Genomic DNA, 18043 nt, shown 5'->3' with positions numbered 1-18043 from the left:
CGAACATTGGTTTTCGTACAAAAAGCAGCGTATTCATTTCTTAACATTATAGTGTTTGATTCCGCAGATTTAGTCTATGTGTCATTTTCAGAAGAAAAGGCTGACATCCCTGCAAGACTAAGCGAAAGAGACGAAGTGGTCAAACTTATGAATAGAAATCGCAAAATGGAGAAGGAAGTTGAAAAACATCTACTAGAAATTTCAGTAAAAGAAAAAACAGTTGACGGATTAAAAGATGACTTGAAGCAAATAAATGACACTTTACGGGACATGTTGACAATAGTAATGGATGCTAGGACACTTCAAAGCCCTATCGACTTTGATAAAGAAAATATACTCCGGCAGAAAATCAGCGAATTTAATGGGAAGTATCCCAGATGTTCTCGCGAAATGCACGAAATATTGATATTGAAGGGTATGGTTGTCCAGCAGGCAGAGAAAAGTGAATGTAGCAACAACATCAATACCATGGTAACCAGTTGTGAAATTTTGTATAGGCGATTGCACTCTGATCTATATGGAACCTTTACACATGACCACAGTAATGCTGATTCTCAAAATGAGGGTTTTCAATCGGTGCCCTCTACGCCAGGTTGGTAATAAAGTTCTAAAAATGAATGAAATTAAAAAACATTATCTACAAAAGGGCATACTAAATAAACTAACATGCATTAGCCTTGATGCTGTACACAACCTTAATTAGCGGCGACCTAAATTCGTGCTTCATGCTTAAATGACTTTTCATGACGAGTTAATTTCGTGATTGTGAGACAATTGCTTCTACTGTAGAACTTTCTGTGCTCAGATAATTTTTTCGGCAATAATTTTTCGTGGTTTCGGATCGTCCATTAAAAACGCGAAGTTAAGTCGCACGCGAAAATCAGTTAGATTACAGGATATGCATTAATTATCCCAGCCTGTGTATTCTATCACGTTTACATAGATTCCAAGGGTCCATAGTGGTCACGTATTTTTCTCTTTTAACTCTGCAACACTGTGTTGCTAGTTCAAAACTCACACGGGTCATTTGCAAGCCAATGACAGAATATCGGAGATTTTCTATGGGTAATCGGTCTTTCCTCCTTTCTCTAAACATGGCTCATGTGCATGCGTAAATTACATTTACAAGGGTATTTCACGAAAAATAATCCAACCACACATCTTATGTTTCGTTATGTTATGTTATATATGGAAGCATGAGATGTAAGGTGAGAGCCACCTAGTGCACGGGATGTGATGAACATTCAGGAAAATTGGAAGTTTTGGATTGTTGTTAGTATTTTAAGTGTCGGCTTTACTGGATGGCACAATTTTTTTTAAATATATACATAAAACATGTCTCAAATCATTGTAATTAAGATGTAAACTATTGATGTTGTGTCAACTCTCCTCCCTCTCTCTTTATTTCTCTCTCTCTCTCTCTCTCTTTATTTCTCTCTCTCTCCCTCTTTATTTCTCCCTCTCTCTTTATTTCTCTCTCTCTCCCTCTCTTACCTCTTTAATAAAAACAGGTATGGTAATATCTATAAAAATAATTATAAATCATATAAAGCTATCTTATGATGTACATATGCGTTGTGAATTTTAATGGAGAGGGGGCGTTTGTAAGTTTGTAAGTTGTGACTGATCTTGTAGCTAAAATATAATATGGCAATAAAATATGTTGAAACAATGTTCCTAAACACACATCTGCTAGTCGTTCTGAAATGTCTGCTGTATCTTTTTATTATCGAAACCATCATCCATTTTTCTGTATGTTTTTCCCAGATAGAGCATCATCCGGGGAAGCCGAAGTCCTTCAAGAGCTATCGATGTCTCTACACGATGAGCACAAAACAGCATTAAGGGGAGACTTAGTTTTTTCCGATAAAGAGGAACAATTCTTGAGGAGCTCTCCGCAGCATTTTCTTAGGACTCTGTTCGAAAAGGAGCCACTTCCTGCTGGAAAGAGTTAGTGATTTTCTAACCTTATTTATTATATATGTTTTATTATTTAGTTATTTCAGTATATATATATGGATTTTATTATTAAGTTATATCAGTTCGTCCACTTTGAAAAAATACACTAAAAATGATGGTCTTCATCTATATATTTTGATTATTTTTACTTTGGTTTCTACTTTATTACAAATTTAACACAGGGGGCCAATTCAATGAAGTTGGATGGTGTCCCACATTTTTTTTGTATTTAGTGAATACACCTAAGAGATAATAGAAATACGAGATTTTCAATTTTTTTTTTTTTTTTTTTTTTTTTTTTTGAAAAATTTGGATATTTACACTGTCTTATTTGAAAATTTAAATATTCCGGTTACTTAAAAATAATTTTTCAAATCTCGTATTTTTTGTAAACAAAGCATATGACTGTTTGGTATATATTCATCAGTCTATCCATCAAATACAAATATAAATGTATAGCAACATCCATTTTCTTTAAATTAGCCACCTGTAACATTTAAGTATGGTTATGTTTTAGTTAAAACTCTATTTGGATACCAATGTCCATGTTTATAGAAAAAACAAAAACATTAATACATGTATGTGAGCATCCTCGATACTCCAGGGGTTCCGACCACATTCGATCTCTACACCCCTGGACTATCTCATAGTAAAATTGGAGATTTTGAGAATTGAAATTAAGCAATGATTTCTTTTAAAGAGTACAGAGAGAGCGACGCCCAACTTCAAAGCCACACAATGAACCCCAGTGTACCGTTGTACGGCTCTTTTGATGTACATCAAAGGACTAAATTACCTGTTCTGTTGCGTCTAATTTTACTATGAGATAGTCCAGGGGTGTAGAGATCGTAAATGATCGGAACCCCTGGAGTATCGAGGATGGTATGCGAAATATGCATGTATGGCTATGAAGATATTCACACATCTATACAATCAGGTTTAGAAAACAATTTTGACATTATGGTTTTGTTTCAGACAAAAGGCAATACCTCATCGACAGGTTACAAGCCAGTGGAATGGATGATCTGGACTATGTAACTAACTGTTTCGAAGCTGTGGCGTCCGCAAACATGGCCGACAAAGATGATACCGTCAATCCTGTCTCGGTAAATCTCCCTGTGGTATCAACTCCGAAGAGTGGACAAATCACATTGCACAGGTCTATGAGCGACGTATTCCCGAAATCGTCCACTACAGTGCACGATGCAGATAACGTGTATATGACGCTTATAGCGTTCAAAGACATATTACCAGAACTACTCAAACAGCTTCCTGCAACAGACAGTCTGAAACGTAAAACAGGCTCCATGATCATGAAACAATATTAGACTTAAGTTAAGACTTAGCCAATCAGAAATTCAGTAACTTTTTGTAACGTCATATTTGATTGGCTAAGGTCTAAACTTAAGACAATGTTGGATTTAAGATTGTTTCATGGTCCTGAGGCCAGGAATGGCACCAACAACAAAGCGGAATAAGTGTAAGTATGAATTCAGGATTTTATGTGTTTTCTTGGCCAATCACAAATTACATAATTTTCAATTGGCTACGCAAAGCATTAACTCTAATAATGTGATATTATATATATATATATAATTAGGGCCTGATGACATGACTAATCTTTAAATATCGTCATTTAAACGACCATGACAATCTGAAACATCTGCTGAAAAAATGGTACATTTGACATTAATCTGGGTGTCTAAAAATGCTTATTATTTTGGGGCCTGTTGGCATGCATAATCAGGCAATATGGTCCTTGAAATGCTAACGACAATCTGAGATATCTGCTGAAAAAATGAAATATTTCAAATGACATTAGTTGGATTTTATTTATCTTGTACAGTCATAGTGTATAATAACGGTTGTGAAATCATGATAGCATATTATAATAATAATTGCAATATCATTTGTGGAACTTGGCAAAAACTCTTCTTATGTAAAATTATGAATAATTGCAATGGTTGTGATATGGTCCATAAAATATTGTAATGGTGAATTTTTGACGTCATATTTGAAACTTTGTTGCTTTTGTTAAACTTATCTTGTGATTTTATTGACGGAAGTTTATCGTGTCTTATCTCATATCATGAAAAAATACCATATAAAATTTCTATGAAGACGTACAGTGCAAAAAACAATGGAAGTTTGCATTTTGAGGTATTATGATTTCATTAAATGATCATGAGATCAGGTAATCATTTGTGGAACAATCTTAAAATATCATGTTCCTATATAAATACCCTATAGTCGGTTATTTTCGCGGGGATGATATTTTCGCGAATTCGCGGGACATTGCTAGGATCGCGAAAATATGATCCGCAAAAAAAATGGTTGAATGATATCTACCTTTAAAATCCATATCTCGAAGATTTAAGATCGTAAAATGTTCTCGTTTTTAGATCAAATCCCGAATATTTTAGTTGGCGAAAATAACCGACTATATGGTATTTAAATTTCTTATTTATGAATATATGCATAGTGCCATGGTGTTGAAATAAAACTGATATTTCCTTTAAAAAATTCTGAGTTGTTCCTATCGACATAAAATGTTAAGTGTGATATCGTGAAACTTAATAACTGACACTGTAGTGTTTGGCATTACTGTGTAGGACATCATTCGGATGCATCACGGAGATCATCCCCAATCTCTAGTAGATATAAAATACGGTAGCTTTGATTGGTGTTTTCAATGTATTTGGTAAATGGCTAGTATATTTTTGTGAACATATTTATTCGTGTTGTGTCTCCTTGCAATAGCGGATCTCGTGTCCTTTCATAGTGCATTCTCATTTAAGAATACCGGCTAAGACAAGAAGAGGAGGTAGATGGGTGAACCAAAAACAAATATGAATTATTTTTCTCTCCTCGCAAAACAAATTAGAATTTTTACTAGTAGTGATTTAAAGGAGCTACTTCTATTTTCCCTTTTGTGACCCCCCCTCCCCCACAACGTGCCCTAGGGGGTCAAAACTAAGATTTATACAAACTGTTCCTCTTCTACAAGGATGTTCCTAGCCAAATTTGGTTATTCTCCATATAGAACTTCAGGACAAGTAGCATTTAAAAGGAAATTTTACAGACAATGTCCATCGGTACATCACAGTCTTTGGGCCTGGTAAGCTTAAAAAGCTGGCCAAAAACTAAGAATAGAAGACCAAAATATATTCACAATTTATTTTCACTTTGACGAGATTCTTTACACGTGCACTTACGCATAACATACACATCTTTCTTACTCTCTCAAACTTCACACAAACCAATCATTTATACAAACAACATATTTACCAGTGTCCTGAATAGTTTTTTTCACAAAATATTCTACAATCAGTGAAATATTTTTGAAAGGAATAAGATCCATGTAATGACCTGGATGTACACATATTGTGTTCCATCACTGCCATCCACTGTATACAATAGAACTTTTTACGCTCAACAACTTAGCAAATAAGAAAGTGTGTATATTTCTCACTTTCAGAACTAATTTGCTCGTCATTTCTATAAATTTCAAAGTAACTTTTGAAATAACTTAATCATTTTGCCAAGATCGACCGACAATTTTCAATAAATATCTGTGAAGTTATTCAGCTCTGATAACCATGCAATATCAAAATGGCATTCAGCCTTCAATCCACCACATTGAAAGCGCCTTGCACAAGTGCAAGCTTGCTGGTTGGAGGCAAAACATCCTTCAAGAAAGCATATAGCTTTAAATATGCACATGCAAGACTGGGTAAATTCTTCTTCCCATTGGCCAAGCATATCAGTGTTCATTACCAAATTACTTCAATAAGCACCATTGTTCCAAGTTAAAACCTAAAACCTTTCAGTACTTGATGTAAATTGTTTCATCTTTTCTTGGTTCAGTCCAGAACATGTTCTTTCAATGGATCAGGTGAAAGCATTTTTGGTTGTCTCCTGTGTTTGACTCTAGTCTTTGCATTGCTGTAGTTTTCCCACTGAACACAATTTTGGTATCTGTATTCCAAATCAGTCCATTTTACCAGGATTTCCAATTCTACCATGATGGCGCTGTGTTGGCTAAACGTCTCATACGTCTGAAAAACACAACATTGTTATGAAAATCATTCAATTATACTGATATAATAGTGATTAAATGCAAATAAAACATCAAACAAGAAAGGTTTGCATATCTGCAGAACTACAAGAGTCTTCGCCTTTGAAATAATATCTCTGTAAATTCAGAAAATTTTGCATTCAATGAAACTGTTCTCTGGCTAAACTTGTGAAAGTGACCATTTTAGAATACAAAGCATCCATGGTGTATTGTAATGGTTGTGATCTTGAAAGACTCCCACATGTCAAAACCCTAATATAATCATCCCTCTCCATTTAGTAACATTTCTTAAGGCTCTATCCCTCTGTATATATTCTATCAGAATGGGTGATGAATATTAATTAGATGCCAAATATTGATTAGGTGGTGATGAATATAATAAGGTGATGAATATTAATTGGGTAATGAATATTAATTAGATCATGAATTTTACCTTGTGTTTCTGTCTTGGTCCCTGATTTTCTTCTCCATCTCTGCGTCGGTCAGTGTCTCTAGGAATGGACACCACTGGTCAGCCTCATTTTGATTTCTGATGGCAACTTCTACGGTGGGCAGAGGAGCTTCACTGCTGTAACACAAACTACACTCTTGTACAAGGTCACAATGTCTACATCAAATTATAGTGGCTTTATGGTTAATCTGTCTCTACAACTAGTACGAATTCTCTTCTTATTGGCCATGTTTGGTTACCATTTGGTTTGGATTTTAATAGTCATAGTCATTTAAGGACATACCAACTCCCCCCTCCACCTTATCACTCCATCGTCCTTAAATTATAAAATATGTTGCCGAGGTAATGGGGCCCACCATGAGGGATGCTAAAATGTTTTTGCATCGTTGTGGAGATGCGTAGTTAAATACTGTAGTTATTTTGAAACAATCAAATTTTAGCCCTCAATTTGTTTTGAACCGCAATGATGAATGATGGCTATATAAACAATATCTTAGTTCTACAATACTTCCGCTAAAACAACCTAAAATGCTACAATAAGATTACCGCTAAAATATGTTTACAATATCCTGATTAAACAAAGCCTTGATCTAATTACAACATTCCTGTACATTACCTAAAGGCGTATGTCCTTTGGTGCCAGCTCAGCTGCCCTCTGATGCTGTAGGCGATAGATGTTACAAACTCGCCTCCTAGCCCTGTAATCACACATACAGTTAATATCAACACAAAATACTGTAAGTCAGTTGTAATCTAGCAATTGTGCATAAATTATTAAAGGTTCTGCAGTTATTATTTTATGACCATTCATGCTGACATAAGATACAGTCTAATCTTGCATCAACATAGAATACTATAAGTCAGTTGTAATCTAGCAATTGTGCATAAATTATGAAAGGTTCTGCAGTTATTACTTTATGACCATTCATGCTGACATAAGATACAGTCTACTCTTGTATCAACATAGAATACTATAAGTCAGTTGTAATCTAGCAATTGTGCATAAATTATGAAAGGTTCTGCAGTTATTACTTTATGACCATTCATGCTGACATAAGATACAGTCTACTCTTGTATCAACATAGAATACTATAAGTCAGTTGTAATCTAGCAATTGTGCATAAATTATGAAAGGTTCTGCAGTTATTACTTTATGACCATTCATGCTGACATAAGATACAGTCTACTCTTGTATCAACATAGAATACTATAAGTCAGTTGTAATCTAGCAATTGTGCATAAATTATGAAAGGTTCTGCAGTTATTACTTTATGACCATTCATGCTGACATAAGATACAGTCTACTCTTGTATCAACATAGAATACTATAAGTCAGTTGTAATCTAGCAATTGTGCATAAATTATGAAAGGTTCTGCAGTTATTACTTTATGACAATTCATGCTGACATAAGATACAGTCTACTCTTGTATCAACATAGAATACTATAAGTCAGTTGTAATCTAGCAATTGTGCATTAATTATGAAAGGTTCTGCAGTTATTACTTTATGACAATTCATGCTGACATAAGATACAGTCTACACTTGTATCAACATAGAATACTATAAGTCAGTTGTAATCTAGCAATTGTGCATTAATTATGAAAGGTTCTGCAGTTATTATTTTATGACTATTCATGCTGACATAAGATACAGTCTACTCTTGTATCAACATAGAATACTATAAGTCAGTTAAATCTAGCAATTGTGCATAAATTATGAAAGGTTCTGCAGTTATTACTTTATGACCATTCATGCTGACATAAGATACAGTCTACTCTTGTATCAACATAGAATACTATAAGTCAGTTATTGTGTAAAATCCTTAAATATAATATCTAGCAATTGTGCATAAATTATGAAAGGTTCTGCAGTTATTACTTTATGACCATTCATGCTGACATAAGATACAGTCTACTCTTGTATCAACATAGAATACTATAAGTCAGTTGTAATCTAGCAATTGTGCATAAATTATGAAAGGTTCTGCAGTTATTACTTTATGACCATTCATGCTGACATAAGATACAGTCTACTCTTGTATCAACATAGAATACTATAAGTCAGTTGTAATCTAGCAATTGTGCATAAATTATGAAAGGTTCTGCAGTTATTACTTTATGACCATTCATGCTGACATAAGATACAGTCTACTCTTGTATCAACATAGAATACTATAAGTCAGTTGTAATCTAGCAATTGTGCATAAATTATGAAAGGTTCTGCAGTTATTACTTTATGACCATTCATGCTGACATAAGATACAGTCTACTCTTGTATCAACATAGAATACTATAAGTCAGTGGTAATCTAGCAATTGTGCATATATTATGAAAGGTTCTGCAGTTATTACTTTATGACCATTCATGCTGACATAAGATACAGTCTACTCTTGTATCAACTGCTACTATAAGTCAGTTGTAATCTAGCAATAGTGCATAAATTATGAAGGTTCTGCAGTTATTACTTTATGACCATTCATGCTGACCAAATACAGTCTACTCTTGTAACATACAAAGAATCTATAAGTCAGTTGTAATCTAGCAATTGTGCATAAATTATGAAAGGTTCTGCAGTTATTACTTTATGACCATTCATGCTGACATAAGTACAGTTTACTCTTGTTTCAACAAAATCTACACAGTTGTAATCTAGCAATTGTGCAAAATTAAGGAAATTCTGCAGTTATACTTTATGACCATCATGCTGACATAAGATACAGTCTACTCTTGATTTCAGTCTATAAGAATACTATACCAAATAATGATTGTGTAAAATCCTTAAATATAATATCCGATTCACACTCTCACCTAGTTCAGCACACAGTTTCATTGAGAACTCTTCAGGGGAGTTTTCTGGTTCGGACATGTCCCACTCAAACTGGTCGACCAGGGAAATGTTTCCTACGTGTATATTCAGCTGCAAAACAAAAATTGTAATTAAGCTTTGATGTCACTATTTTTTAATTTTATCGGGGTATGAAAAAATTTGCAAACTGTGTGAATCGGATTCTCACAAAAGTTTTTTTTTTTTCATAACCCCATAGAATTAAAAAAACAGTGACATCAATACTTATAATTAATTTCATACTCTATTTGATAAAATGAAGTATGTTTAAATGTAACATCATAGTCGTTTTTCAAGGGATTTTTTTTTCCCGAATCAATACGCAACGTCAATGTCTCCATTGTGACGTCACGATAACGTCAGGGTTTCACGCCATTCTCTGATTTTTTTTCTAGTGGTATGCAAAAAAAATATTGGCCAATCAGAAAGCTGGATTTGATATGAAAACAAAGAAAAATTCATTATTCTTGTATGAAACATAAATGCATCCTAGTGAAAGCTGTTATCCATAACAAGTACTCGGGTTTTCTCTGCTACATTGCAATCCAAACCTGGTACAATATATGCTCTTAAAGAATCACAAGAGCTGTTGAAGAACAGCAAAGCTCGCCTATTCAGAAGAAGTTGATGTTCAAGTATTTACTATCTAAACATGACAAATTAACAGACTCAAAAAACCCCTAAAGGACCCCAAATTGGTTGTATTATCACGTTCAGCATCCATACACATTAGGAAAATAAAATCATAAACATTTATGATGACTTAAGCTTAAACAATTGACGAAACAGAAACTTGCTCAAAAACTTTAACGTGAAACGGGACGCCAACGCTGACGCCGACGCCGGGGTGACAACATTAGCTCCCCCTATTCATCGAATAGGTGAGCTAATAAATTGCAAAATGATGCAAAGAACAAACCATAGCCATATTTAATCTATAACCAATTTAGGAGGCAGAAATTATTATTAATAATAAAATGATGAACATCAAAGGATTACGAAGGTAGGTTTAAGAATTCTTTAACTTGTACCTTGAGTATAACCCGTTGGTCGGCCTGCTGGTCTAGAAGGTTGTCTGTTGGGAACGCCTCGATTTGCTGACGAATCGCCTGGGCAACAGCTGGTACAAAGTTGATGGGATTGAGGTCTAAATCATCACACATGATCTCTGCAAATTGTTCTGGTGTGATGAGTGATTCTGGAATGTTAAAAGAATGATTCAATAATAAAATCCGCCTACCGAACATGTATATTCAACATTTGTAATAAATCAGAACCTTGTAAAGATAAAATCATTTATTTTAAACTCTGATTATTACCCCTGAAGTTTCCTAATAAATTATTCTAAAAGTAGAAATGAAAAAGGTGAAATATGTCATTGAAGTAGTTATCATGCTAGAGGGATTTAGTGGGACTTAGTCCCAAACATATTTTGCACCTCATTGATGTACATAAAAATAAGATTCAAAAGAATGCATATTTCGGAGCATAAGGCCAAAGAAAAAATATATTTGTTTCCGGTAACACTCTTTGATCAAAGTGCCAAAGCCACTCATAGAGTCGGTAGTATATATAGGTAGGTTTTTTTTTTAATTTTTTTTTGAAATATTTTTTTCTTTTGCCCCAGTTTTTTGCAGTGAAAAAACTGAAATAGACTTTATTCCACCTTATATAAACCATGGATTTGATTGATTATAAGGGGATTATTGGTGTCTTAAATTTACAGAATTTGTACCAAATTCCTGATTTTGTGGAAAACCAACTAACAAATAAGGTTATTTATTTGTTTGCTTAAGGGCAAAACCGCTAAAAAGTTTTTTGAGTAGGCACTGATTTTATAGGGTCGGTTGGGTTACCGAAAACACAACTATTTTTTTGTATGGCCTAACTTGTCTAAACTGGATGCCATCTGTATCAGCATTTTGACTGATAAAATAAGGTTCTGAATTACACAGGTTTAATTTTATTTACTTTAACTAAGAGGGCACTTTCACATTTTGTTCACAGAATAGACAGTGATACAGATACAACAGTTTTGACAGGTTTTAATACATATCATGATCTGGTAAAACTGACATATTTCTATGACAAACTGAAATTTTCACCTATCTGTGGGGCAATACTGTGAAATAATCTTTAATATCACTTTAACGCTCTTTTTCACTGTCAACCATAATATGAACATTTTAATAGGGATTATGCAAAAATAAAACCTAGAGCACAAAAACCAAGAGAAAACCAGTCTGCGACTTTAAGCACTAGTCCTATGTCCATAACTAGTACCGTATTTTTAGCGCGTAATTGTGCTCACTAGTAATTGGACTAATGTCCCCGAAAACATCTCTTGGGGCATTCTTTACACAATTATTTCAGTAAGGATGCATCATTTTATGAGTGTTTGTGTTCACGAAAGCATCCAGGCTGCAATTTTGGTAAAAAATTGTAAATGATCTACTGTCCAAATGACTAAATGACTAGCATCGAAAAAAAAAAAGTATTTAATTTGGTCTAGTGATTAAATAGCGAGACTAGTAAAATCTTGGGGTTTACTAGTCCAAATGCTATCGAAAAAAAATAGTGTCACAGACTGAGAAACTAGATAGGATTTACCATTTTTGTTCCATGTGAAACAGTCTCTGAGTTTTTGTCCTTCGTACTCCATATCTAGTCGAATTGGTACAAGTTGTTCTGATAAACTGGCATTTTCATGATTTGGTGGGGAGTCTGTGTCATCAAAACTAAAATAAGAATTGCAATGTTACAGACATCAACATCACTATACAACAAAATCACATTATTACATGCAAATGTCTGTTAAATTATATAGGTAACTTAATGCGTGGACTGTTTCAATAGATTTAACCCCGTTTAAAATTTTGATTGTACAATTCAACACGAAAGATATCAATCTACATACTAAAAATAAATCAACACAAAAATGTCACATAAATTAATAATTCATATCAATTGAAAAAAAAAGTGTCTTCCTTTGTGAAAAGTTCTTCATACATTATACTATCATTGAATATTTTACATTTTTGAGCTACCATAATATTTTTATAAAAACGAATTCAAATCATACAGAGGAACAGCTTATCAGACAAGGTCACAATTTTAATTCTCACCTTAAATATTGATATTTGAAATCTCTTGTTTTACCATACCCTAAATATATGAAATATCCACTTAATGTATCTAAGTAATTAAAGTTTAAACTGTTATGTGATGAGATGAGAGAATGTCTTACCACAGCGGGAATGTGCGGACTTTGGACTTGCCGAGGCGGTTCCTGTTGATGGAGGTTGAACAGGGCACAGCGTCGAGGTGGTGAGAACTACTTGGAACAGTTGTTACCCATGTGTTTCTCTTGGCTTTGGCGTCCCTTATCATGATAATTAGAGTATGTTATAATGTATTCATATCTAACTTTTCAAAGTCAAGTTTTAACAATCTATACAGACCAATTATGATTTTAGCTCATTGAAATCATGCAGCAACAAGGAAAATATCTAACACATACCTTGGAATATTTACATATATGTGTAAACAATGACTGATTTAAATTAAGCTTCTTTCCAAATTCAACCTTATTATGTATATGTATAGTATGTAACAAAGACATTTATTTCTTATTTCTTTACAATCTGTTGAGGAAATATGGAAATTTTATTTTTCAGTCGAAAGACACAGACTTTAAAATTATATCAATACATTGTCTTTACAGACAAATGAGTAAAGGTTTTAATACCCAATAAAAATGTTTTAGATTAGGCCAAAACAAATAACATGTCTGTTTAGGGTTATGCGACCGACCCTAATTGTTTACCCCCCACCCTAATTTTTTTCCCACTTTTCTATGAAAAAAAAAATAAAAGTGGGGATTTCGATCACAGACTTCCTTTCTTTAACGAATTATTTTAGAATGAAAGACACTTAAAAAATATCCTCCCAACCTACCTAGACGACCCTATTTTTTTTTGCCAATGTAACCCTAAACAAACAATTTTTTTTTTGGCCTTATCTTTCTTTTCCATTTAAATAATAAATTATAATCACAAATTCAAAAATAAATCACAGTTTTCTGCCTAATATAACCAGTAATGACTGTATCAGTTAGTTAAAGAAGGGAATCTAAGCAACTGTGGTCATATCAAACGAGGGGAGGTAATTACTTTGTGTTAGATGTATAACAAAGGGAGATAATTACCTTGTGTAAGAGGTATCACTACTGATTGATACAGCTTTATACTGGTCATCATTTCCTTCCAAGATGTTGTCAACCTCAACAGCTTTCAGCAGTGTTATGTTGGTGGCAAGGGCTGGTGCACCTGTACCTATTTTGAAAAGTTCAAAATAATCGGTGACCAAGTGTCAATATATCAATTTTCATTAATTAATAATTAATTATAGCCAATCATAACGAAATCCCAAAACAATAATTCTGTTTGTCATCTTGTGCTTTTCTTCTTCAAAATAAAATGTTCCAACTATTTTTAAACTTCTGAAAATTTAGTTTCAGTAGATTTGCAATAAACCTTCATTTAGAATAAGATAATTCCTAAAAATAACTTCTGAAGTATTATTCCTATGGGAAATTTAAGGAATATCCTTCAGTTAGAAATGTTAATGAAAATGGTTATTCAAATTGTTAAGCTTAAAAAAATAATTATATTTGATTAAATAAAGAAAAAACTAAAAAAAATAATAATAATAGTCAATTAATTGTATGTATCACATAATATTGCCTGTGTAACAGCTACTGCCAGGATGAGAAATATAGTCAATACTTTTCTAATCGTCTCATTGAAGATTTGCATATTACAGAGTCATATGCCCATGTGGGGTTACTGGGGTAGGTATTGGTTGCGACGTCATGTGTTTGGGAACGTAACAGGATACTTTTCAGAGAAAAAGATGTGAATTTTACTCACTAAATAATGATGTCACATCTGCAATGGATACCTTTCCCTAAGGGAGGCAACTCGGTATTATGCAAAGAGTTAGACAGAATATATAGCATGCATGTCCAATGCAGTAAAAACATATTGTTATTACTGATTTACCCAAAGTTGCAACTCTTTTACGTTCCTCAACAGTAAGAAGACGTCTCCACATAGACGGGTACTTTTTATATAAAGAACCCCTAAACATTCGAAGGTAATTGCCGACCTGAAAATCAAAAAGTAACAGACATTCACCAACGAATTGGAAATGCAACATAACTAGCATCAGACTATTGAGTTTATTTTACAAGTCTAGGTCCTAGCAGAATCACAAAAAGTATACAGCCCTAAGTCTTTGAAGAAAAACGCCATCTTGAGTAACATTGTATATATCATTAGCACATTGTTGTTATATTGAATATTCCATATAATCTACTGATCAAAATAAATAATTAAGATGGATAATAACTAATTATATGCACATACATAAAATCGTGATAATAATTATAGTAACTAAAATTACATAAAACTCATTAGAATCAGTTATCGTATATAGACCACAGGAGCTTGACGTTCTGTAAATAACATATAATACCATATAAATACGGTCTTATACTCCCTATATACGGTGACACCCTTATATCCCTACGGCCCAATAGTCCGAAGGCCCGTTAGTCCGAAGGTCCAATAGTCCTAAGGCCCAATATTCCGAAGGCCCAATAGTCCGAAGGCCCGTTAGTCCGAAAATCAGTAAATATTACAAGTTATGCTGTATTCACGTTTACTTTCATAGTTTGGTATGTTTTCGATAAGAAAATGTCTCACATTCTATAAAATATCTCATAAACATACCTTTAATGATATTTCTTACAAACGTACACGCTTTAAGATGTCCGAAGAAAGTAAACCTTTTGTGCAATGTTATTTGATTGTATAAGGATAGACATTACTCCATGAATGAATGATGTATATAAACCATCAAATCTTACAAAAAATGACTTTTATACATTGTTAATACATGGCAGGTGAGGATCGATATGTACTATAACATATCGACTCAAAGTTTTGCATTTTTAGAAACTTCGAGTTAATTGATATAACTTCTGTGACATACATTACCCAAACGTTGAGTTCTTCAGGGTAACGTCCTGTAGCCATCGTTCTTCCCGTAAATAATGTATAAATCGGACAATTCTTTTTTTTTACTGTACATTTCGTTCTTAATTATCATTTTCAGAGTCACATACAGGGTCTTTTGTATCGAACACTGTAATAAATGTTTGTTTCATTTCGGGTACTGTTAGCATATAAATTCAAGTTATATCATCTGTTGTCGGACTATCGGGCCTTCGGACTAACGGGCCTTCGGACTGTCGGCCCTTCGGACTATTGGGCTGTAGGGATATAAGGCGGTCACCCTATATACAATATAAAAACACAGTATTTAATGTTATTTTGTATTTATTTTTTCTATATATTATTATCAGAAAGTCAAGCTCATGTGCATATACAATAGACAAACAATCAATGAATTTTCAAAATAAATAGTTGTTAGTCCTAGCACGTCCGCCTCGTCGGGTTTCTATTCATTTACACGAAATTATTTCAGGTAAGCAGGCATAGATCTGGTGTATCGACTAAAAGGAATCTGGTAGTTTATTCAATTGTTGAAAGAAGTGCAATAAAAGATTCAAATTAGGCTATTTTATTTTTTTTTTTTACAAAATCAAAACACAAGCAGTGTCGCTGGTAAATCCATGCATCTCTTTGCTTTCTGTCGCTACAGTTTAAATATCGATATATAAGGTAAATATGTGACTTCAAGCTTACTTCAGATCCAACATAGTAGTACTCTCCGCCTTCTTCAATCTGAAATTTGTTCGGCATATCGCCGAAGGTCTTTGTTCCAACCATCGCCATTTTGATGCCGGTGCTTCAAGTGGAGATAACCCTTCACTTCCTGTTTAGGATCAGAGGCGTGACTAATGACCGGATCAATTTCACTATGGATCCGGACACAAAATATCTGTCGATGCGATATAATAACACATTAAAAAACATGCCCAGTAAAAATGTTGAATCATGTATTTAACTTATATCTATATACTGTGTCCTTGATCAATTTGAATTAGTCAGCAATAATCATTATAAATTTATATTTGGATTGTCTCCCTTTAATCAGTTATGATACATAGACTCCAAACTTGAGATTTTTGAAAATCACGATCGCTGAATCGCTGTGATGGGAAGATCCATCGTGGTCATTTAATTACTGGTTACAGTTTAAACTGTCACTTCACTTCCGGTTGCGCATAGCATTAAAAAACACAAACTGTACAGTCTATTTACACAAGTACTGGTAGCATTTATATATTTTGACTTGCATGGTTCCATGCCAAACGTAATTTAATTGTCAATCTCCTCAATATTAAGAACATATTCACAGTTCTCATTCACCATAAAAATTGTGTAGTTTGAGACGGCTTTCAGTCGCCCCTGTAGTTCATATATATACAATATTACACATAGTTCGTGCTTGGTTTAAATAATGTCACTTAAAGTTATATGTGCCGTATTTTTCATACTCACGAATCAAGATGAGCTTTTAATATGTTATTCATCACCAAAAATTACCAACTTTTTGAAAATTACAGTGCTTTCAATGCATAGGTTTTAATTTTACATGTACAAATAAGGGCTGAAAATTATTTTTTGCAGTACTGCCAAAAATCATTTATTTACATCAATAGTGAAGTGAAAATGAGTACATACGGTGAGACCATGAAGCCAAATTGTGGCCTACAATTTCATTACACATTTTTACAATGTTTTTAGTAATTATAAAGTGACTTCTGCAGGTATGTTTTCATTTAAACATATTTAAGGCATAAAAACAACAATTTTTCAGTACAAAATTTCTGTGTTATAACTAATGTTTATAAGTCATCTGAAGCCATTTTAAAGGTTTTTACAGCTTTATTCATCTAACCTTATTGATTTTAATAAATTAATGATGAAAAAATAGCATGTCAAAATTATCGCCCAGTTACGGCACATATAACTTTAACACATTAAAAGGGGAGGCAGTAATCCCCAGATTATTTGTGCTGAATTAATTGTTGCAGAGCTGTGGCGGGACAAATTACCCCAGACAGCAGATACAACCAGTTCGTCATATTCAGCGTGGTATCACGTATGGTGGTATAAGTTGGTCTGGTAGTATTTGGAGTTTCAGTTGACAGATATTGAATGTTGCAGAGCTGTGGCGGGACAAATTACCCCAGACAGCAGATACAACCAGTTCGTCATATTCAGCGTGCACGTGGTATCACGTATGGTGGTATACGTTGGTCTGGTATATATGTCTCTGGTCCTAAGGAGCGAGTATTTTGAGTCTCCCATTTTTGTTATGAGATATTTTTAGATCGTCTCCCATTTTTTATTATTTGCTAATAATGGAGTCACGTCTAAGGGTGAATATATTCGGAAGATAAATATATTGATTCGCATATACATGTACATGTACATGTACATACCATTTAAAAAAGCATATACCACGTGGGGCTATTTCCAAAGACATTTTTACCTCTAGGAAAATCGCGAAAACATAGACCTCGAGAAAATTACCACCAATACGATATTGATTTTGAGGTTTGAATTACGTGTAGGTTTTGTAAATATGTCGATATTGCTTTCCCAGGACTTAAGTTTTGACATCACAGAACAGTTTTGGTGCTCTGATATATGGTTGTCATTGTAAGTTTATT

General features: G+C 33.7%; 2 protein-coding genes across 4 annotated transcripts in view; one reads left to right on the top strand and one right to left on the bottom strand.

Annotated features, from left to right (window-relative positions):
* The window catches only part of LOC138331199 (uncharacterized), a 152889-nt gene extending 148416 nt beyond the window's left edge, over positions 1-4473 (top strand). The window contains exons 6-8 of the mRNA XM_069278678.1: positions 92-592; positions 1768-1950; positions 2935-4473. Coding sequence (XP_069134779.1) covers positions 92-592; positions 1768-1950; positions 2935-3287 — 1037 coding nt within the window. The 3' untranslated portion in view covers positions 3288-4473. The remainder of the gene's footprint in view (positions 1-91; positions 593-1767; positions 1951-2934) is intronic.
* Positions 4474-5121: 648 nt separating this feature from the next.
* Positions 5122-16249, bottom strand: LOC138331200 (SWI/SNF-related matrix-associated actin-dependent regulator of chromatin subfamily B member 1-like). Of its 3 annotated transcripts, XM_069278680.1 has the most exons (11): positions 16107-16249; positions 14397-14502; positions 13541-13667; positions 12581-12715; positions 11944-12071; positions 10365-10531; positions 9297-9405; positions 7105-7186; positions 6471-6605; positions 5977-6017; positions 5122-5847 (listed from the first exon to the last, which is right to left on the bottom strand). In XM_069278680.1, the coding sequence occupies exons 1-10, from the start codon at positions 16194-16196 to the stop codon at positions 5978-5980; spliced, it is 1119 nt and encodes a 372-aa protein (XP_069134781.1). In that variant the 5' UTR covers positions 16197-16249; the 3' UTR covers positions 5122-5847; position 5977. The 3 variants fall into 3 exon arrangements, with proteins under 3 accessions (XP_069134781.1, XP_069134780.1, XP_069134782.1); XM_069278679.1 differs by having other exon boundaries at positions 5122-6017; XM_069278681.1 differs by having other exon boundaries at positions 5122-6017; positions 6471-6602.
* Positions 16250-18043: the final 1794 nt, after the last annotated feature.

Source organism: Argopecten irradians, chromosome 9 (assembly GCF_041381155.1).
Source record: "Argopecten irradians isolate NY chromosome 9, Ai_NY, whole genome shotgun sequence".
Lineage (NCBI taxonomy): Eukaryota > Metazoa > Mollusca > Bivalvia > Pectinida > Pectinidae > Argopecten > Argopecten irradians.
The sequence above is the reverse complement of the archived record's forward strand: the minus strand, read 5'-3'. Positions and strand labels throughout refer to the sequence as shown.

Coding starts and splice junctions, on each gene's coding strand:
- LOC138331200 (XM_069278679.1), bottom strand. CDS start 16,196: ATGGCGATGGTTGGAACAAAGACCTTCGGCGATATGCCGAACAAATTT. Junction 13,668..14,396: donor TAAAAGAGTTGCAACTTTGG/GTAAATCAGTAA, acceptor TTTTCAAAATAG/GTACAGGTGCACCAGCCCTT. Junction 10,532..11,943: donor TTTCACATGGAACAAAAATG/GTAAATCCTATC, acceptor TTAACATTCCAG/AATCACTCATCACACCAGAA.